This window comes from Lithobates pipiens, unplaced genomic scaffold, assembly GCF_037356315.1.
Source record: "Lithobates pipiens isolate NorthernLeopardFrog02 unplaced genomic scaffold, aLitPip1_a1.2 Scaffold_13, whole genome shotgun sequence".
NCBI lineage: Eukaryota > Metazoa > Chordata > Amphibia > Anura > Ranidae > Lithobates > Lithobates pipiens.
Genome location: NW_027507718.1, coordinates 206,484,733 through 206,508,541, shown reverse-complemented (window position 1 = coordinate 206,508,541; position 23,809 = coordinate 206,484,733). Strand labels below are relative to the sequence as shown.

Below are 23,809 nucleotides of genomic sequence, written 5' to 3'. Positions count from 1 at the left end.
CACTCCTGGGAAGGTTTACCACTGTTCCAAGTTATCTCCATTTGTGGATAATGGCTCTCCCTGTGGTTCACTGGAGTTCAAAAGCCTTAGAAATGGCTTTGAAACCCTTCCTAGATTGATACATTACTTTGTTTTTAATCTGTTCTTGAATTTTTTTAGATTATGGCATGATGTTTTGCTTTTTGTGATCTGTTAGCGTACTTCACTTTGTCAGATAACTTCTATTTATGTGATTTCTTGATTCAACAGGTCTGGCAGTAATCAGGCCTGGGTATGTCAAGTGAAATCTAACTCGGCTTTCCAAAAATATTGTGGTTAATCACAGTTCATTCATGATTCACCATGGGAGGGGGCAATTACTTTTTCACATAGGGCCGGGCAGGTTCGAACAGCTTTTTTCCCTTAATAAATAAAATAATAATTTAAAAACTGCATCTTGGATTTACTCAGGTTATCTTTGTGTAATATTAAAATTTGTTTGATGATCTGAATCATTTAAGTGTGAGAAATATGCAAAAAATAAATAAAAAAATCAGGAGGGGGCAAATACTTTTTCACACAACTGTGCTTACCATATTTCTCACTCTCTCAGCAGCTATTGCTCTCCTCCACCATCCAACTCTCTAAGTTGCGGGCAGGCACTCGCTATCCATCAGTAAAATTCAGGCCTGCTGGTTTTGCATTGTGAACAGCTGGACAGGGAAATCAATTTGCTTTAGGGGAACAGTTGCATGAAGAGGAAGGCGAGGAATAGGGTAGGTATCTTTACTTATTACTTACCCCCAAAGCTAAAAGAGTATGTAACCCATGAAGTGCACTACATGGGTAGATTTTACAGCAGTCCAGAGATCGGGGCTTTAGTTTAGAGCGGAATCACTTTAAAGCTGAACTCCAGCACCCCCAGAAAACAAACACAATATTGCAGGTGTGTATAAATTAAAACATTATTAAATGTACCTAGGATAATTAGTGTAAGCATATGAATTCAGCTTGGCATTAGCCTCCTATAATCTCCTCTACAGCAGTAGAGGAAGGCACAAGAGTCAATCAGGTGTGCACAAATGCTGACAAGGAACACATTGCCAGATACGAGAGCACAGTGCTAACCCAATCAGTTTGCTGCAGCTCCTTACCTGTCCAATCACAGGCCAGGGAAGGAAAGTGACCAGCCTGTATTGCTCAGCTGCATTAGAGAAAAGTAGGTAAGCATCCTGGTAGTCCTGTGTAAATCTTAGGAATGGATGGACAGAAATACAAATCCATTTTCAAGCAAAATGTTTTCCATATGTGTATTTAGCTTCTTGCCTAAAGTTAAGCTTTCATTTCTTATAAGCCTTCATGTTTTTTATTAAAGACTAGTAAGGGGGAAATACCCTTACTCATCACAGATTGTTTGCTAAGTGTCATTTCATTAAATTCAATAAAATATATGTACACTTTTGTAATCTGTTTAAACTGTAAACAGAGCAGAATGCTTAAAAAGTAATAGCTATAGAATACTTAATAGTCACATTATTAAGGGTACAGTCATTCCATTGTTCTAATATGCACATGAAAAACTACAGCTGCCTGGCATTTTGAAATAGAATTCCAACAAATATATGGTGAAGATATATGCAATCAGTGCATTTTTAAAAATGTAAATGTGTATGCACTTATATAAAGCTGCCATAATAGTAATAAACTAAAATACAGTGCAACTCGAGGGAAAACTTTCTAATTTTGCACAGAGTGAGGAAGGGTTTTATCTGATTAAATTTTTTCTGTTGTGGTCTCATTGGGGGTATTTTCTCTCAATTCCTGCTGGCAATGTTGAAAAATAAAACCTCCAATGGGGACACTTTTGTGCTCTCTGTATCCCTGAAACAAATTAAAATAGGACGGAAAGTTAGGAGAAATCTCCCTAGTAGGACAACAGAGAGCATTAACAGATGAGAAAGTTTCAACCCCTTCTTACCCTGTCCAAGAAGACATTTTTGGATGGAAACACAATTTAACAAGTAATATTTCTGTTTGCTTTTAAACATGTAGAGCTGTTACCTGAAACATGGAATCCGATTAGTTGCCAAGATGGCCTCATCTTTTTTTTTTTCTTAGGTTTTCTTGAACCGGCCTCACAATCTATTCAAATTTGTTAACCTCTAGCCTAAAATAGGCATTTAGCCAAAACCTTTTTATTTTAGCCTTGGATATAGTAGGGTGCGAAAACTACTCAGGTTGCTATGGTTGTAAGATCTCACTTCCTGTTCTGGTGACTGGTGCTTTTAGGCACAGGAAACAAGGGGAAATTAAAGTGGTTGTAAACCCCTCGCATATACCCAGTGAAGTGGCTGGTCTCAGGTGATGCACATAGATGAAACAAATCCTCCTACACAAATTGTACCTGTTTATCTGCGGTCTTTTCTTCTCTACATCAATTCAAAGAGCTGAATTTTTTTAAAGCTTGTGAGCTTTCAGAAAAAAAGGGGGCCGGAGAGTTGAAAGTACACTCTGCCTCTCCATCACCATTTTTCTTTTGTTGTCAAGAAAATGTGTCAGAATTTATGCTGATAGCAGAGCAACGAAGCAGCAGACAGAAATGATGCGTAGTGTTCTTAATTTAGACAAGCACATACTATAGAGGGATATGCTTCATTCATATTTCATGTCTAAGTTTTACAAAAACTTTAACACTGACAGCAAAACACTTTTTCATATAAAGCAGGAAGGGGTTAGATCTTCTGTCAGTATTTTCTGCCCCAACGAGTGCCGCCACCTAGGACAACTCTATCCACAAAGAAATTCCACACTCATTTGGTCTAGGGATTCTGAAATAAGTACAAATATTTATCTTATTCCTTGCTCCTGCAGGTTTGCTCTGTTTTTTAGGACCAAGTCCCCAAAGTTGATTCTCTTCCTACTCCACCGGTTGCAGCTCTCTGACCTCAATGCGTATGATGTACAATGGACATGAGTACTTCAAGGATCCACTGGCTACTGGGGAGCAAGGAATATTGTATTTATTTAGACTTATTCTAGTTCTTCTAGACAAAACAAGCATTTATCCCACGAAGTGCTGGGGGCATTGACCAGTGGATGGGTACATTTTACACAAGCCTGGAATTTAGCTTTAAGGATTAGCAATATTCAACAAATTAGCCAGTCTTGGTAAATCCTTGTTTATAATCTCACATTGGACCACATTCTTGTTGTTTAATTCTGTACACCAGTCCATATCTTTGGACAGGAATGACAATAAGAACGATTTGGATTGCTTTCTGTGCAGGATCCATGAACTATAGTAATCCAAAGAATGCTTTTTCTTCACTTGAAATTTTTCCCTAGGCTGCAATTTTTTTGTTGTTTTTTTTTTAACCAGATTTCAAATAAAAATATCTGTTTAAAAATTAACACTGAAGAAAGTTTGAGAAATGTTGTGTTGTCCTTTGTAACCACCTTTAAAATGTTCTCACATTTACTCCAGGCTGTAGACTTTGTTCATGTGTCCATGTTTACAGGTCACGTTCTGTGAACATAATTTTTACAGCTGATCTGTTTGGTACTCTGACATGTCAGACATATTTTCAGACATACTGTGGAAAATCTCCTGGTGCTGCTGGTTTTCAACACAAATGATTTCAAATCTACAGTGTCTAAACTCCACCGCCAGTGTCCCAAAGAAGGTTATAAAACACATCACAAGCACCCACTGGACTCTTGGTGCGTAAATGTTAATTTTCTGCCATTCCAAGATGAAATCTGAAGAGTGCTAAGTAAAGGAAAAAACAGTGTATTGCACTATAGAAGCACACAAAATACAGTCACAGCTGATTTTACGCATAAGGATAGTATAGGGCTATAGGTGTTCATAGGCTTTTGTTCATGTTTGCATTTCCTCACTCCTAAGCCCTTGTACACATGGTCGGACATTCCGACAACATAATCCGTCGGATTTTGTCCGACGGATTTTGTCCAAAACTGGTGTTGCATACACATGGTCGGACAAAGTTGTCGTAAAATCCGATTGTTCGTAACGTGATGACTTTATTTAGTTACGATGGGACTACGTTCAGGCTAGTAGCCAATAGCTTTGGTCTAGGAATTTGATCTGAGCATGCGTGGCACTTTGTCCGATTGGAAATCTCTACAAACGATCGGACAAAGTCCGATCGGATCATGTTGTCGGAAAATTTTTAGATCCAGCTCTCAAACTTTGTTGGTCGGACATTCCGACAGAAAAAAGTCAGATGAAGTCCCCACACGGTCGGATTATCCGACAACACGGTCCGATCTGACATTTTCCGTCGGAATGTCCGACCATGTGTACAAGGGCTTATAGGTCAATGTGGATGCAAAAGCAGCTTGGTGCAGTTCAGATGGAGGCCAAATGCCGATCAGAAGCATTTCAACTGCAGATCAAATACCACCAAAAGAAAGCTCTATTTGTGGTAAAAAAAGAACGCCAGATTTGTTTGGGAGCCACGTCGCACGACCGCACAATTGTCAGTTAAAATGACGCAGTGCCGAATCGCAAAAAGTGGTCTGGTCTTTGACCAGCAAAATGGTCCGGGGCTGAAGTGGTTAATATAAGTACATTATTTTGATTTCTTTTTTCTTGTGATGAAGAACCTGCAGTGAATGCTATGATACTAAACACAGTCTACAGTATGAGTTGGGTAATTGCTATAAAGGGCATTTGACCCTGACGTGCCCCTAAGGGAAATGATGAGCTAGTAGCCAGCATTAGCAACTGATTATTAAACCAATGGAACAAATAGCTCCCTATATACTATGCTACAAAAGTAACTTGTAGAAGCATGTAGTAGCGATCATTCTTGGATGATCGAACGGCAATCACCTGCAGCTGTTCAGCGCAAGATTCTTTTGCATACTAATAGAGTGGTGTACTCCGCAGGGAGCCATTTGTTCCACCTGTTTAAAAATCAAGCGCAACTCATAGCAAATAATCACCAATGGTTTTAATGGCATGACTGAGCTACTAAAATTTCTTGTATAGCTCCAGCCTAATGACCTTACTCTTCAAAACTGGTTAAATCTCTCTGTAGTAAGAGATTAAAATTGCCTGTCTTGCTCTGCCCTAATAGATTTTTCAAAAAATAAATTAAAATGATTATGTCAGTGGTCATCACTGGTACCTTAAGTGTTTACATGATTCCCTTTTATAACCCCCCATTTCTCCTTAGAAATTCCCTTTTTTACCCATGGAGTAAGTGTATTGAATTTGCCCTTGTTGCTTTACTAAATACTATCTTCTTCTCCCATAAGGTCAGCAAGCCTAGACCAAGAGATCAGTTTCCTTGTAGTGCAGTCAGATTGTTGCTTGCTTGTTTCCAGGTCATTAAATCTAGACAGATGAGCATTCCATGAGGTGACAAAGTCCCCTGCTTTAAATCCACCCTTGAAATTGATATATAGAATTATTTGAGGGCATGCTTTCTGTTTCAAGAAGATTTATACTGAACCGGGGGAACTTTCAGGCTTGTTGTTACTCAGAATCACATTAATGGATGTTCTATACTGACACAGACAATACATTTTCCACACGAATAAAAAGGATACAGATGATAACACAGAGTGTTATTGTGGCTGATAATATAACTCTAGGGATTCCAGTTATTTTTCCTTCATTCTTAATGTTTATTTTAAAGGTCAGGATGGACTGAATCCAGCAGGCTATTGTGCCAAAGCCAAAGGTCATGGAAGTGCCAACATTATGTATAAGTTCGTTGCTCTTCAACTGATAGAAGAAAAACAGATGGACATGCTATTAAACGCAGTTTCTTTTACAGGGAAAGGGCCATGGCTCCCAAAGAAGACTATTCACAAATACCTAACAATGGCATAAAAGAATTTTGTTTCATGAAAATGCTTCTCGCCAGAAAATGTTAGCTTTTTTAAAATGTTACAGTCCTTATGCCGCGTACACACAACCGGACTTTCTGGCAGAAAAAGTCAGACGGTCTTCCCAACGGACTTTCGACGGAGTTACGACGGACTTCCGAACAAACGGACTAGCCCACACAAGAACGGACTAAAGTCTGTTCGAAAGCCCGTTTGTTTTCAACGTGATGATGTACGACGGGACTAAAAAAGGAAGTTCAATAGCCAGTAGCGAATAGCTGCCCTTGCGTCGTATTTGGTCCATCGGACCAGCATACAGACGAATGGTTTCCCGATAGGAATTGAGTCCGTCAGGCAGATTTGAAACATGTTCTATTTCTAGGTCCACCGGAATTTTTTAAAGAAAAACATTCTGTAAAAGTTATGCATTGTTGGGGGTTATGGGTGGTACATTTCCGGTTCCATGGTGTGGTGCTAACATTACAGTTGCAAATAATTCCTTATTTTTAAAGCAGTATTAAACTCCAAACCAAAAATGTAATATATTGCAGCTTGCAAATTATTAGATGTGGCGTTGTATTCGTTCTCTTTTTTTTAGGCTTTTTTTTCCTCTTCACGAGGTGATCTGGCCTGTAAGACACCTTTGGTCAGCAGCATTGTTAATCTGGGGGGGTGGAGTATTATATGCACTGCAGTTCACACTTTGCAAGCAGTTACAGAAACGTTTTTTTTTTCTCTTGTGAAAAAAAGGCTTCATATAAATAACATAAATAAATAAAACCAAACATTGTAAGCACTCTTGTTAGTGATAAATTGTTTTTCTCAACCCCTAAACTGCTATATCTGCAGGAGAGCTTGTTCTGTTGAAAAACAACAGACTTACTGGTCAGATCACCAGGTGAAAATAAAAGAACTAAAGCCTACAAAAGAAAACAAATGCAGTCACAACTACTAAGCACCAAACTATAAGCTGCAATATACTAAATACTTAATTTTTGGTTTACCACTTTAATATCTATCTATCTATACAGTCATGCCCAAAAATATTGGCACCCCTCCATCTCTGTCAGATAATGCTGTACTTCGCCCAGAAAATTGTTGCAATGACAAATGTTTAGGCATTCTCATGTTTATTTCTTTTGTTGGGCATGACACAAAACATGGAGAAACAAATACCCAAATCTGACACATTCCACTCAAAACTCCAAAAATGGACTGAACAAAATGATTGGCACTTTCTCAAAATTGTAAGAAATAATTGCATTCCAGGTTTGTGATACTCCTGTAATTTGTAATTATACTCTATGTAACAGGAGCTGACAATATATAATTTATATATATTTATATATACAATATATAAATCACACCGGCAACCAGTTAAATTACTCAACCTTTCTGTTGTGTGACTCTGTGTGCCACACGGAGCCTGGAGAAGAGCAAAAGTAGGGTTTGAGAACAAAATTTGTGGAAAAGCATTGAAAATCTAATGGTTACAAGTCCATCTCCAGAGATCTTAATATTCCTGTGTCCACTGTGTGCAACATTGTCAAGAAGTTTACAGACCAAGTCACTGTAGCTAATCCCCCTGGATGTGGACAAAAGAGAAAAATTGATCAAAGATTGCAACAAAGGATTGTTGGAACGGTGGATAAAGAACCTCCATCAACTTCCAGACACATTCAAGCTGACCTTCAGGCACAGGGTACACCTGTATTTTAGTTTGCACTATAAGGCGCCATCTGAATGAAAAAGGATGTTATGATAGGAAACCCAGGAGGACCCCACTGCTAACACAGAAATACAAAAAAAGCCAGATTAGAGTTTGCCAAAATTTACTTGAGGAAGCCAAAATCCTGTTGGGAGAATGTGCTGTGAACAGACAAAACAAAATTGAAGCTTTTTGGTAAAGCCCATCATTCTACTTTTTTCAGAAAAATAAATGAGGCCTTTAAAGAAATGACCCTACAGTCCCTATAGTCAAACATGGTGGAGGTTCGACTAATGGTTTGGGGTTGCTTTGCTGCTTCAGGCACTGTATGTCTTGATCATGTGCATGGCATTATGAAATCTGAAGACTACCAAAGAATTCTGGGGTGCAATGTAGGGCCCAGTGTCAAAAGGCACCCAGTCCAGATCTAAATCACATATCACCTGTAGAAAGATCTCAAAACGGCAGTTGGGAAAAGGAACCCTTCCAACCTGAGGGACCTGGAGCAGTTGGAAAAAGATGAGTGATCCAAAATTCCAGTAGAGAGGTGTAAGAAACTCATTGATAGTTAGAGGAATCGTTTGATTTCAGTTATTTGTTCGAAGGCGTGTGCTCCCAAATGTTAAATTGAGGTTGTCAATAAATTTCTCCAGTTCATTCTTTGGAGTTTTGTGTGGAATGTGTCAGATTTGGCTTCGTGTTTCTCCAATTTTTTGTGTCATTCAATACAAAAAAAAGAAATAAACATGAGAATAGATAAGCATTTGTAATTGCAACAATTTTGTGGGTGCATTATCTGACAGAAATGCAGGGGTGACAAAATTTTTGCCCATGACACACACACACACACACACACATATATATATATCGTAGAAGGGATGATAAACATATATTTACTTAGGTGCCTATTTAAAAAGCAGTAAATGTGACATTCACCAAACATTAGTGGTGGTGAATCAAGCACTGCCATTTAAAATGCATGCACAGGGAAGCTTCACCTGAAGTGAATGTTTGGTGAATGTCAGATTAACCACTTTAACAATACGTAAAGTCAAAACTTTTTTATATTTGGAAAGAGTAGTTATAACCACCGTAAGGTTTTTATTTCTGTCTTTGTCCCCATTCGAAGATTCGCTCTCTTGTTTAAATCCACTGACCACCAATGTCACCTGGAATAAAAGCGAGAGCACATCCAAATATTTGAGTTACCATCAGAATGGCGGGGAAATCTTCCAATGAGGACACTTGTTCTCTAAACAGGAGAAATGTCACTCACATCAGAAAGAGATCCACTCACTTCCTGTTAGGTCTAGAGGACAGGAAGTGAATGGAAATTTTCCTAATGACACAGAAGACAAAAAAAAGCAGTTTTAACCTTCCCCAACTCTATCCAAAATGAAAAAAAACTTTTTGACTGTCGATATACTGTATTTTAATATTAAAATTAAATTATAATTACAATTAGTGTAACAGTTTCATTTTTAAGGAAAATTAGTAGGGTTAAAAAATACATGACCTGGAAAATAAATAACCAATTACCTGGAAATTACCCAACAACGTCATTCCAAATGATGTCAAACATAAGGCCACAAGTCCACTGATACTGAGCCAGGGGCTGATGGTCTTTGGCTTCAATTGTATGAAACGCAGGACAGCAATAATTAAGGCTAAAATCAAATGAATTCTGTTAATGCGAGGCTTCATCAATGCACAAACTATGTATAAAACAAAACTAATTGTAACAGTTGTCATCACCCCTTAAAACAGTGAGCTAAAACATAATTTACTAAAAAAGCAGCAATATTTAATTATTTAAAACCCTTAATTTCAATGGCTATACCATGAATTTCAAGGAGTATTCCTAACTACAGCACTGCATATTGATTGTGTTCGTCTATGCATGCAATTTATCAGTACTGGGTGGATTAGTTATGGTGCCTGTCAAATAATGGATGGCCATGCCTCGCACATAAGCCTGCATAAGTACTAACTTAACACCATTAAAAAGCGTTCCTTCATGCTGTCTTTCATATAATGTGATACGCTCTGTTAATGGTTGTCAGATATATACGCTACAATGGCTTTCAATTTGTATATATATTTTTTTCAGGTCATGAAAAAATAATTCTTTATATACTGACTTTATCAACTGTGACAAATAATTGATATACATAACTAGTGATTCTTCGGTCAGTAAAGGTGAAATAACATCCATTGCACATTGAAAAAATGTTTTTTTTTTTTGCACTGTTCAGTTTCCGTTGGACTGTTTATATAACTCATTAAGTTTCTAGAGTTAAATTCTGGTGGTCATTGACACAAAGGTCATGCATGTAGGAGTTTGCAGTTACTGCTTTATTTTGCTGAACGTATCACTCAAAGGCTTCTGTGAGCAATTAAGGCGTGCTCTCGGATGGAACTTATGGAATTCAGTTTATTGGTTGCACTGCTCCTAGTTTTTGTATACTTATTTTATGCTACAACTTTCAGTTTAATTGTCCTGCATTACGATTACTGCATGGCGGCTGCTCAGTAACTACAACTCTTTCTTAGAATGCAGTTTATCAGTATCAAGGGAACAGCATGATGTACACACTCCTGCCTTCCTGCATACCAACCACATTTTGGAGACATCTGGACTTACTTTCCTAGCCAGCTTTCAGTACAAAGTGGATTTGTACAGTGCAATCATAGACCATTGAATTCAGTAAATAGCCAGCTGTGGTCATTGGATATCCATTATGTGCTTTGCAGTGTGATGGTTGTAATGAAACCAGAATGAATGCATGGAAAAACAATCTCTTTTTTCGATAATGCAAAGTGAAAAATTACAAAAGCCTACAGAATTCCTTAGTTAGTGACTTGACTTTGGTAAAAACAAATCTAACTGGATGCTATGGATTACTAAACCATGTTGTGCCGCTGATCAAATAAATGTTCATGCTATTGATCAAATCAATAATTAAATTAAAAAAATATATAACTATTCAGGTAATAAAATAATTATGTCTTTTCTTTTTTGTTAGTGATAAATTTGTTTTTGTACTTGCGCCATGTAAAAACACATTCGTACCTAGTCAAAATTTTTTTAAATGACCCAGAAAAACCAACAGTATTTCATGCGTGCCTACCTAAAAAAGCGGCCATGTTCATAACTTGACTAAACACGCAGCTTGCAGGAGGTGCATCACCTGCAACACTGGGAAAAACAAAGAGCCGGTTAGTCCATTTACTATGCATAGTACATTTATTTTCACTTGTCCCAAGAGCCTAGATGCTTACCTTATATAGGGAGGTCTTCTGGTTCCATCAGGTCTTCTAAGGAACAGATTAGAAAAATAATGTAAATGAAAAACATATCCTTTCATTGTGATAAAAAATATATTTCTTTCTATCCATATACACATATACTTGTGTAGCAAGCATATTTGTCATTGCTGACTTCCCCCTAAAATTTTTATTTTACTAGCTGGTATGCTGTCTTGCTTTAAAACGGAACTGGATTCAAAGTGGTTGATTTTTTTTTTTTTTTGTGGCAAATGAAATGTTCATTTTGCGAGGGATTTTTCTCCTATCTTAATGAATAAAGTGAAACTCTGCCAACTTCCATCATTCAATCATCTGCAAGCAAAAACACTTTTTCCCCTTGCACTTGATTGTGTATTCTTTGCAAAGTGAATTTTCACCACATTTACTAAGCTATCGGAAAATTCCCTTGCAAAGTTAAGATTCCCTTGAAAAGTGAACAGCGTATGTGACTTTAGTAAATCAACCCCAAACAGTGAAGACTTGCTATATTATAGGGAAACTGTAGAAGTGTTAAGTGTGCCTAAGCAATGCCTTATGTACCATAAAATGTACCTTATTTCTGCAATTCCTCTAGAAAAATAGCATTGCAATTCCTGGTACATTAATGTGCCTTGGTACTCCTGTGCCTGCAGCTTTAAAAGCTATTAATCTGCAAAGGGGGACTAAGACACTGCTGCCTATGACTGCTATTCTCAGAGATGGTCCCCACACTGCAGCCATTGGTTTCTGCTGGTGCCCCCTACATCATTACAGGATACAATAGGATTGGTTTTTGAAGTGTCAGTTCTTGAAGAGACTTCAAGTGGCAATTCTTTTTCATCAAAGTGGCACCGACAGTGGGATGGTATTTACCTGCTTCTTCAACAGTGATACTTTTTATTTGTGCTTTAACACTTTCTGAGCCACTGGCCCAGAGCAAGCATCCAGATCAGTTAAGTCAGAAAAAAGTTAGATGTTCTCAATGGAATATATGTTCTAGGTCAGTGATTAAAAGTATTGAAGCAAGATTGTTACAGGCAAGCAATTACTATTTAAAAAAAGGAGAGGTCATCAAGGACAGCCTCCATATTTCTGTCATGACAGGTAAACTTACATTTAAATGAAACTTCAAGGGGCATGAGAGCAGAGGAGAAAGTTGGGATTTAAAGTCCAACTTATGCCTAAATAATTTATCCCACTAACCCTCACTTTAGCAATGCAAACATAAGAATGTCAGATTTTGGTGTTCAACTCATTCATTTCTGCTGTGCCATATTACATCCTTCTGTGAATGCCAACCACCACTACACTTCCAGGTTGAATGACACCCAGAATTATCCAAAATCTTCACCTGCATTGGTAGTCATGGCCACTTCTCTTTTAGTCCTCTTGCCTACAGGAGATGCAGTCATTAAGGATTGTATAGGGGGAGTACTATAGTGGCATATATACGTCACAGCTTTGTGGCATTTGTGCTCCCTTCTTCCCCACTAGTAGGATGTGCCTGTGACTTTCAAGCTTTTTTACAGGTAAGAAAAACAGGGGGGATAACAGAAAGGGGTATAAGAAGCAGGGGGGAGCCTAGGTATATAGTTTGTTCATGGTATACATGCTCGCTATTGTTTTTTACAATCATGCAATAAAGCATATTGTCTAGGGGTTTCTCTGTCAGATTCCTGACAAGAACATGATTGGATAACATTTTTTTAAATCTCAGATCTGCCACTTTTTATAATTTCTTTTATATAAAAACCCATCACCATTTTTGCAGGAAGAATAGGGAAAAAAGCTACTTACATGTCAAAAGTTAGAGAAAATATTTTGTTATCTTCAATGGCAATGAAATACCTATATAAAGGAAAAAATTAACAAAATGTAAAAAAACACCTCTACAATATAGAGTAATCAATCATGTAAACCAAACATGCATTGACTTATATTTGACTTATCTGGGGTTGCCTTTGATGCAATATGAAATGAAGCAGATGCATAAAGTAGCTCATTGGAATGTTTCTGTGAATTCCAGGCATCAGAAAATAAATTTCAATCACTCATATCTTCTAACCATATACTAATTTGCTCCATAATCATCTAAATATTTTCATTTGATGAGTATGCAATATAGTGGTTGTATTTAGGACCAGATCACTGAGATTTTTTTAAAATTTTTTTAGCTACTTTTTTTTTTACTTCTTAATAATTTTTATCCAAGTGTACATTTCTGAAACAAAAATATCACATGAGGGTAAAGCTTATATTGATTTCTGTGAAATGGCTAATTAAAGCAAAACTAATGGCAAAGTTTTTTTTTTACAGAGTGGGAGTGATTTGAACCCCTGTCAGGTTTTTATTTTTGTCTGTGATTTACCCACTTTATTTGTCCTGTTTACCGCTTTCACCAAAAGTGAAAGTGGAAAAAATCCAAAATTTTAGGCTGTCACTAGAACAGGAATAGAGTTGACATCTTCCAATGGGGACACTAGTTCTGGTGATAACCAGAAATTCTCTCACTTTGGAGAGATTTCCACTTCCTGATGTGGACATGTGACAGGAAGTGAAGGCAAATCTCCCCAGATGGTTAAAAAGCCTGTCAGTGTTATAACTTTCCATTACTTTATACAAAATGAAAAAAAAAAAAACTTTAGTTCTACAGTACTTTAACTGTGACAATCTTTTGTTGCTTATGAATCATTTATAGCTCATAAATTTGTGTTTTATATCAATGCATTAGGTAGCTTCAATATGTGCTCTTCCTAATAGACACTTTACAGAACCTCACTTTTATCATCGGTTAGATGTGTGTGATAATCTTTTTGATGATTCCTTTTATTCTTTACAGACCATCTGTCTAAATTGTTTTTGTTGTGCCAGCTTTATAGTTCAAAATTGAATAAATGATTCCAAACGCATACCTAAAATTAATTATACTTTTTACTTACCATGTTCCACCCCATTTTGTATTTTCAGTGGGAGGTTTAAAGGATTTACAATAATTTTAAGTGGACTTGGAGTAAGACACGGTTTCATTTGCAAGCCAAGTAATGTGCAACGCTTACAAGTTTTTATTGCCTATTAAACAGATCATAGCATATCTGTAGACAGTATTTATTTCTCGTCCAAAGGCCGATGCTATCCCTGTTCAGGCATAATCAAGGGAAAGTATATACTTTGTGGAATGAGATGTTGGCTGAGAGGTGTGTTGACCAGTGATTTTAGTTCTTCACCATAAGATAAGTTGGAAGGGGAAGGGGAGATAACTTGGACAAGGTATATGTACAAATAAATTACATACAAAAAAAATATATATATAACATTTCTGGTAAGTATTTACACCTGTACAGATAGCATAAACCTAACTACAGGTCCCTGTAGCTAATAATAAACCGCACACAATATACACATCTGGGCCAGAGCATCTCTTCCTTGAGAAAGATACTCTGCCCACAGGAAATTTTGACTCCAGGCAGAGGGGATGGACAGCCGTCCCATCCCAGAAAATCCTAAGAGAAGACAGAAAATATAACAATCCTACACTCAAATCTATCTATACACTTTGTATAGTTTTTGTTGGGAGGAGGTTAGTGTCCTGCCGACAGAAATATCAAATATTAATTTTAACACATTTTCTTTCTGTTCTGTCAGGAGGGGTTTATGGCCTGCTGACAGAAACAACAGGGTAAAAAAACACAACAGCATCAAAGGGAATAGTTCTCTTTTGGAGTTCCTGATGGGAGGGGCCCCTCCACGGACTGACAGGTTCCTAAAAGAGTTCAAGCAAGGATCAGATCTCAACCTTTAGTGTCCTTGCAATAGGGAAACAGTTCATCCAGTTGGGCACAACACAGGGTGGGCTGGTCAGATCCGACAGAGTCAGGAGAAAGGCACATTCTGCTACCCTCCAGCAGTTCATGTGTAGCATCTGTATGCAGGCTGTAATCCCCTACAGTCTCATCATGTATAAAAATGCAGGTCAGGCAATCTCCTCCTGGCTCCCCATTCCTCCTGATTGGAGACCGGGTGGCTTTTCACAGGCCGTCCTGCCTTAACAATAAGCACCCGATCTCTGTATATTGCGCCCCCCAGCCACCATTCCTGCCGAATGTCCTCAAAATGGGCCCAGGTCTTGCTCTCTGGTGCCTGTAAGGGCTTGGGGATGTGCAAAAAATCTCAGACCATGTCATTCTCCCACTCTCCTCAGGAGTTCTCAACAACGTCCATAATCTGGAGAGGGACATGTGGGTAATCCAGACCCCACTCCAGAGTAACTTTCTCTGCACATCCTGCTGGAACCTGGAAAACCTGGGCAGCTCTTTGGGTCTTCCCTTTCCCGGCAGGACACAGGCGTCTTGGGACCTCACAACCCACTGATGATAGGCAGGTGCTCTGGTCTGGGTGGTGGAGGGTCTGTTTGCTGCTGACAAGGGCTCCTGCAGCTTCTTTAGGTCCCACCACTGACTCTGACCCATCTCCACTCTCAGATTGGACTTCCAGGACTTGGGAACTTCCTGTCTCCCATTCCTCCTTAGATGACCACTCCATCAGTCTCTCCAGGGATCCAAATTCAGCCTGTAATCTGGGAGAACCCCAATCAATGGCCCTATCCTCGCTTTCCCCGTCCAGCTCACCTGAAGGTGCACCTCCCTCTAACAGGGGCTCCTTCTGGACTAGGATGGCAGGGGACATAGGATCGGCTGGCATTACAGGAACTTCTGGCTCCTACATGGCAGTACTTACAGTCACCAGGTCGCTGGCCAGGCCACAGGCCACAGGCCACAACAGTCCCTTCTAATCCAATGTCTTCTCTCTTCGCAGGGGAGTTACCAGGCGCCGACTCTACCCCACCTTTAAGGGATGATTCCAGGTCCTCTCCAGATTCCAGGAACTTCTTTGGCTGTAGGTGACATAGTCCTGAGTGCATGTCCACATTGTAATATTGTGGCTCCTGCTGGCTGGACGCAAGCCGGATATGCGGTTCGCCACAATTTCTGCCCAGGCAGTGACAACCGGGGTTGGGATCCGGCATTCTGGGCATAGCAGGCACAACCGCGCCGTCCCTTCGATCACCCTGAGGGTGATTCCCCCTAGTGTGCTCCAGTCGTACACCGGTGTCAACCAGTGCCCACTCCTGCTGTTCAGGCAACCAGGCTAAAGTTGGTAGCAAATGACCACCCTCAGCCATCTTCCTCCTCCTTGTGGTGTCTACTGCTAGCAGGGATCGCTGAGTCTCCTCCAGGGCATGGCACTGCCCCCCTCCCTTCCAGACAGGTTGACATCTGTGAAACTGATAGGCGGGATTCTCCCTTGGCGTGCTGCTGTATTTCCTTGTTAGACAAACTGAAGTTAGCAGGCATGCTGATACTAGCTGGACTTGTCCAGGCATGTTGTCTGGCACCGACTGTGCCCAAGCAACTGGGGGTAGATGACTTTTACGGTGATTTCCGGTAGCAACAATAAAGTTTACAGCACATGCCTCACTGAAGGTAACATTTGCAGTACAGTCCTGCCCACAGGCACCCGCGGGCTCACCCCGAACAACCCGGGCCACAGCAGACACTTCCAGGCACACTTTACTGTTGAATGCAGGAGTTTGAGGCAAAACTTCAGGATGTCCAGCATTAACAGAACACTGGACATATTTGTAATCCAAGATAGGGTGTCCAGCGATGGCAGAATGCTGGATGCATTTGTAATCCATGGGTGCAATTACCCGGCATGGATGACATGGGTGGCAGCACATGATGAACAGTTCCTGTGTTGCAGGATTGGTATAAGTGTCCACCCCAACACCGATTGGCGTAACTGGATAAGCTGGTAGCAGCAATTAGCAATGGCTCCCGCTGGTTGCTACGGGCAATGACACCTATTATTGCAGTACTGAATAGCAGGCAGAGCACACAAGTCCTTCCCCAGGGTTCAATTCGTCAATGGTGGCAAACACAGTTCCCCGGCTCACTCAACTTCGGTTGCTAGGAGCAATGGCCTACAAGTTACACATGATCAGGTGGAGCCGCTGGGTGTTGTGGCTCACCTGTCACCCTGCCCAGCCCAGCATTCACTTCTCTGTCACCTTAACACAATGAACAGTCCATGTGCTTGTTTTTGTTTGTTTTATTGAGGAGATTTAACTTGGATAGGGTGAGGGAAATATGGGATGCCCGGTGAATTGTATATCTATCAGTTGGTGGATTGTATATCAATAAATTGGTAAATTGTATATCAATCGATTGGGACAACTATGTTCACTCCTCTGTACGTTACTACTTCAGTCTCCTTCAGCACTTTCCATGCTTGCAGACTATTCCTCTTCCTTCCTCCTGCACAACTCTTAATCCTCAGGACCAGCTAGCACATGTAAGATTAGGCCTGACAATGGCTCAGCCAGGCCTCAGCAACTGCCCTTTGCAGGCAGGGACCGTGGGCCCCTATAGTGTAGCATAAATAGAAATACTTTAGTGCTAGCTGTCCTACTGATGGGCTACTGCTCTCAGTCAGCCCTCTTCAGTCCCTGCCAGCCCTCATGGCTGCAGCTGCCCGACTCAACTGCCCATTGGATTGCAGTCTTTACTACTGGCTCTGCACCCATCTCTGTTTCCTCTCAGTCTGCTCAGGCATGCCTCCCCAGTCCTCCTGACTGCACATGTCACTCACCAGCCCTTCTGGCTGCAAGTGGTGGTTCCCTCCTGAAGACTTGCCTGGCAGTACTAGCTCCTGCTGTCCTTTCTTGCTCCTCCTGTGCCTCCTGTCCAGAACCTTCATGCTTTCCTGAAGGGCTATATCCCACACCTGAGTCCCAGGCCCAAGGTTCCCCCCCCTAGACTGGAGAGCTCCCTCAAAGGCCCAGACCGGCAAGTAGTCCATCTCGAGTTCTTCTACCCAGAAACTCCTCCCCAGCCGGGCTAACTCTAGGTATTTAAGGAGGCCTGTCCCCTGCCAATCAAGGTTGGGGATTGGTCATGGCACCTTAGAACACCCCAGGCAGCTCCTCCTCTCCTTCTAGAATCTTCTAGAAGAAAGAGGGAAGTCTCAGTGAAGCTGCCTGTAAGTCACCGGCTGCTAACTCTGAGCCACCCCCAGCCCACAGAAACCAAAACAAACAGGCCTGGCTGCCAGCCAGGCCTGCCTAAATTTACCTACTCTATAGAACAAAACTCCTATTCTAGCACCTACCTATGTAGAGGGTGCTACATACTATTCTGATTGTATTGTTCATTTGAATTTGGAAGTGACATCTCATTAAAATGTTACTTGATTTAAAGGCAGGGGGATCCTTGGCTGGAGCTAAATTTTTAGTAGAATATGTTCAAGATAGAGATTTTAGGACTATTAGAGGAACAAGATGTACTGCTCTATACTTCTCAATTAGCTAGACAGCTCAATCTACATGACTGACAGCCCTGTAATTCCCGAGCTACTAGGTGACCTTTTTTTTTTTTCTTGATTGACAGTTCTCCATGGATAAATGGAGATGTTACTCAGGCATAGTGGGACACAGGGCAGACATGTATTAGGGAAGTATTCCTGTTCATTTTCTGACTGCCAATGTCCATGTCTGTACGCAGATGAATGAAACCTTTATCATGTTCACCTCTAAATCAAAAGGCGTACAGTGCCAAACAACAGCATATAGTGTGGAAAATAATAATTTAATCCCCTGCAGATTTTGTGCAGAACTTTGCCCACTTAAAAAGAAATGAAGGGTCTGTAATTTTTTTTATCATAGTTGTATTTTAAATGATAGACAGAATATCAACCAAAAATCCAGAAAAAAACACGATACAAATGTTATAACTTGAGTTGCAGTTTAGTAAGTAAAATAAGTATGTGATCCCCTACCAACCAACAATAATTCTGGCTCCCACAGACTGGCTACAGTATGTGCTCATGTGGTACACAGACTAGTCCTGTCAATTTAAGAAGGTGCTCCTTTCCCACTGTATATTGAATACATAAAAAAAGTAAATCTACCATACTGGGTTTCTGAGAAAATCAGCAAGTCAGTGGTCTCACTAAGGTTTCTTGTGATTCTAGAATGGTCTCTTGGTGGCATTAGAGGACAATCATTTCCAATTAAATTCTAAAATGAAGTTCAATTCTCTAAGCCATCAGCATGTCAAGAAAGACAGATGAAAATAACAATCTGCTTGTTGACAATAACAATTGCTATGGCAAATATCATCTTCCAGGTTTGTGAACTAATGCTGGCTATACACGCACAGAATTTCGTACGAAACTGGTCCGGCTAATGTTGTTGGATCCAAAGCAAAAAACTTTTACCGTTTCAACTAAAGTGTATATGTGTATGTTTGTTTTAATCAAAACGATAAGAATATTCTGTCTTGTAAAATTTATATATATGTTTTTATAGTTATCCAACGGTCACTACGATCTTGGAAACAGCCATGTAAACAAGTTTATTTTGTCAGTTAGTGGCAAATTCGCTTTCAACTGACGAATAATCATTTTAGTCTGTAAACGGCAAAAATTCTGTGTGTGTATGGCCAGCATACGTTTATGTGTTGGCTGACATATTCTGTAATGGATCTTTTTAAGATGGCTCAATCACCCTCTTCCCCTGCCCAGACATTATCAAAACATATTATTTTGTGTTAAACCTAAACACACTAAACCAGCTATGTTGTTGCACTTGTTTTTGTAATTTCAAAAAGTTTGAAAACATAATTTTTTATATACTCTTTACTTTCAGTTAAGGTATAGAAGGAAGCAATATGCATGGAAAATTTTGTTTCTAGGGCGACGATTCAGCTGCAGAATTGTACATTTTTGACAATTTTGATTTGTTAGTAGCATCACATTTTGGAAGTTCCCAAAAGTTCCCAAGTTCCCAAGTTAGGAAGAATGAGATAAAAATGGAGAATTATTTTATATTTTGTTTTAGGGGGCAGCAGCACCACAGCAGGGCAATATCTGCATCTCAGACAGGACAGGGAGATTAATTTGTGTCGCCCAACTCTGGCTCCCTACTTGTGAACCTTTGTTTAGAACCTGAGCCCTTTTCACATGGAGTCTCGGAAGCATACAAGCTGCTTCTCTGGCCCGATGGCTTTGTGCCCCCATTTCTGTTGAAGTGGGAAAGGGATTTGGGCTTAACACTTTCCTCTGAACAAAGAGAACGTATCCTTTATTTGCTCACTATTTGTCTATTGCAAGCAAATACCAGGAGTTGGGATATAAGATCCTCATCTGCTTTTACGGAAAATTTACCCTGAGGTGGTGGACACCTGTTGGTGCTGTGGAGAGGCTGTAACATATTTTATGGAATTGTAAGAAACTGGATGGGTTTTGGTCCAAGGTTGGACAGACTATTTGTCAGCTTACAGATTTTGACCCGGGCTCGAATCCCACCAGATATCTCTTGCACAACTCTGATCTCCCGAGACACAGATATAAAAAGTCTTTGCTCCTTCATTTGGTAAATTAATAATGCACTATGGTATACTCTTCTCCAGAAGAAGCAACATCTAATTGTAATTTGGTGGAGACACTTTTAGCAAAGAGGGACAAACAAGGGCACACTGACCTTGTGCAATACAGTATTCACAAATAAGATAGACAGAGGCTATTGGTGGCCCGAGGAAGTGCACTACCTTCTCAATAACGAGACGCTGCACTCAATTATCTTGTCAGTGGGTTTCGCTTCTTCTGCTAATACTGGCACCCTGTATGTTCATAAATGATAACCTCAGTGCTGGCCATAGTGAGCAGGTTCTCTGACATCTTGCAGAAGATTTGTCCTGTTCAACTTATTTGTGAGAGCAATTATTCACTGTTTTCACCCTATTAAAGTTAGACATCCCTTACACTAATGGTTGGATGGCTCTCAAGTCCATAAATCCTATACCCACATTTGATCCAGTTGAAAGCAAAAAACCCTGTGAAGCATGGGTGCCATCTTATCATACGGCACCCAAAGAAAGGAGGAGGTAAGGGACTGATCTGTGTAATTTTATTGCACAGAGCAGGTACTGAAGTATAACATCTTTTTTATTTAAAAAAAACTAAAAATATTCTTTAGTATCACTTTAATGCCTTATTTTCATTTTACTAATTATTTTAACAATTCATTTTATTTACAGTGGGGAAAATAATTATTTGATCCCTTGCAGATTTTATTAGTGTTCCCACTTACAAAGACATGAACTGTCTATAATTTTTATCACAGGTATATTTTAAATGATAGACAGAATATCAACAAAAAAATACAGATAAAATCCAGATAAAACACGATACAAATGCTATAAATTGAGTTGCAGTTCAGTGAAATAAGTATTTGATCCCCAAGCAAAACATGACTTAGTACTTGGTGGAGAAACCCTTGCTGGCAAGCACAGAGGTAAGATGTTTCTTGTAGTTGGTGACCAGGTTTGCACACATCTCAGGAGGGATTTTGGTCCACTCTTCTTTACAAATCTTCATTAAATCCTTAAGGTTTCTTGGCTGCCCCTTGGCAACTGAAAATTTCATCTCCCTCCATAAATTTTCTATAGGATTAAGGTCTGGAGACTGACTAGGCCACTCCATGACCTTATTGTACTTCTTCTTGAGCCACTCATTTGTTGCTTTGGCAGTATGTTTTGTGTCATTGTCATGCTGGAAGACCCATTCACCAACCATCTTCAGTGTTCTGGCTAAGAGAAGGTGGTTTTCAGTCAAGATTGTACAATACATGACCCCGTCCATTGGCCTATCAATGTGGCAAAGTCAGCCTGTACCTTTGGCAGAGAAACAGCCCCAAAGCATGATGTTTCCACCTTTGTGCTTACTGTAGGGATGGTGTTCTTAGGGTCATGGCCAGCATTTTTCTTCCTCCAAATACGGAAAATGGCGTTAATGCCAAAGAGCTTAATTTTGGTCTCATCTGACTACAGCATTTTCTCCTAACCCTTCTCTGAATCATTTAGATGTTCATTGGCTAACCTCAGATAGGCCTGTACACATGGCTTCTTGAGGAGGAGGACCTTGCGGGAGATACAGGATTTCAATCCATGGCGGAGTATTGTGTTACCAATGGTTTGTTTGGTGACAGTGGTTCCAAGTGCCTTGAGATCATTCACAAGCTCCTCCCGTGTAGTTCTGGGCTGATCCCTCACTTTTCTCATAATCATCCTGAGTCCATGAGGCAAAATTTTGCATGGAGCTCCAGACCAAGGGCAATTGATGGCTATTTTGTATTTCTTCCATTTGCAAATAATCATTCCAACAGTTGTCTCCTTTTCCCCAAGTTTCTTGCTGATGGTCTTGTAGCCCATTCTAGCCTTGTGTAGGTCTACAATGTTGTCCCTGACGTCCTTTGGAAGCTCTTTGGTCTTGCTCATGATGGTGGGTTTGAGTGGAAGAAAGAAATTGGACAGGTGTCTTTTATACACGTAACGAGTTGTCATTAGGCGTACCTTCTTAAATTGACAGGACTAATCAACAAACAGATTGCTAGACCATTCCATCACCTTAACATGCTTCTTTTTGAGCACTCCTTTGTTGCCTTGGCGGTACCTTTTTAGTAAGTTTCATGCTGGAAGACCCATCCACAATCCATCTTCAGTGTTCCGGCTGAGGGAAGAAGGTTCTCATCCAAGATTTTACAATACATAGCCCATCTATTGGTCCTTGCTTGTGGCAAAGTCGGCCTGTACCCTTAGCAGAGAAACAGCCCCAAAGCATAATGTTTCCACCTCCATGCTTGATTGTATGGATGGTATTCTAAGCCCCTGTACACACGGTCGGAGATTTCGACAACCAAATCCGTCGGATTTTCTCCGTCGGATTTTGTCTGTTGGATCTTGTCCGAAACTGTTGCATACACACGGTCGGACTAAGTTGTCGAAAAATCCGATCATTCAGAACGTGATGACGTAATTTCGTTACGATGGGACTACATTCAGGCTAGTAGCCAATAGCTTTGATGTAGAAATTTGATCTGAGCATGCGTGGCACTTGGTCCGATCAAAATTCTCTACACATGATCGGAGTATGTCCGATCGAACCAGTTGGTCGGGAAATATTTCCAACATGTTGGAAAATTGGATCCGACGGATATTCCAACGGAATCAGTCCGATGCATACCACACACAGTCGGATTATCCGACAACACAGTCCGATAGGACACATTCCGACGGATTCTCCGACCGTGTGTACAAGGGCTTAGGGTCATAGTCAGCATTTTTTCCTCCAAACACGGTGAGTCGAGTTAATGCCAAATAACTAAATTTTGGTTTCATCTGACCACAGCACAATCCTTCTCTGAATCATTGGCAAACTTCATATGGGCCTATACATGTGGCTTCTTGAGGAGGGGGATCTTGCAAAACGCTGTAGGATTTCAATGCATGGTGGTGTATTGTGTTGCCAATGGTTTGTTTGTCGACTGTGGTTCCAACTGCCTAGAGATCATTCGCAAGCTCCTCCTACGTAGTTCTGGGCTGATCCCTCACTTTTCACATGAACATCCTTTACCCTATAAGATGAAATCTTGCATGGAGCTCCAGACCGAGGGTGATTGATGGGTATTTTGTATTTCTTCCATTTGCAAATAATCACTCCAACAGTTGTCTCCTTCCCACCAAGCTTCTTGCTGATGGTCATTCCAGCCTTGTGCAGGTCTATGATCTTGTCCCTGACTTCCTTTGACAGCTCTTTGGTCTTGCCCATGATGGCAAGGTTTGAATGGAAGAAAGAGATTCTGTGGACAGGTGTCTTTTATACACATAATGAGTTGTTATTAGGAGCACCTTTTTAAATTCACAGGACTAATCTGTGTACCACATGGGCATATAGTGTAGCCACTAGCCAGTCTGTGGGAGCCAGAATTATTGTTGGTTGGTTGGGGATCAAATTGAAATTCTGTATTTTTGGTTTATATTCAGTCTCTATTATCTAAAATACACATATGATAAAAATTACAGACCCTCCATTTCTCTGTAAGTGGGCAAACTTAGAAAATCTGCAGAGGATCAAATA

General features: G+C 40.1%; 1 protein-coding gene across 3 annotated transcripts in view; it reads right to left on the bottom strand.

Annotated features, from left to right (window-relative positions):
* Window positions 1-2,982: 2,982 nt before the first annotated feature.
* Window positions 2,983-23,809, bottom strand: part of TMEM150C (transmembrane protein 150C) — a 283,807-nt gene continuing 262,980 nt past the window's right edge. For all 3 annotated transcript variants that reach the window (XM_077476159.1, XM_077476158.1, XM_077476160.1), the window contains 6 exons: window positions 12,635-12,685; window positions 10,832-10,867; window positions 10,681-10,748; window positions 9,089-9,216; window positions 5,560-5,737; window positions 2,983-3,738 (listed from right to left, as the gene is read on the bottom strand). In XM_077476159.1, the coding sequence (XP_077332285.1) occupies window positions 3,521-3,738; window positions 5,560-5,737; window positions 9,089-9,216; window positions 10,681-10,748; window positions 10,832-10,867; window positions 12,635-12,685 (679 nt within the window). In that variant the 3' untranslated portion in view covers window positions 2,983-3,520. The remainder of the gene's footprint in view (window positions 3,739-5,559; window positions 5,738-9,088; window positions 9,217-10,680; window positions 10,749-10,831; window positions 10,868-12,634; window positions 12,686-23,809) is intronic.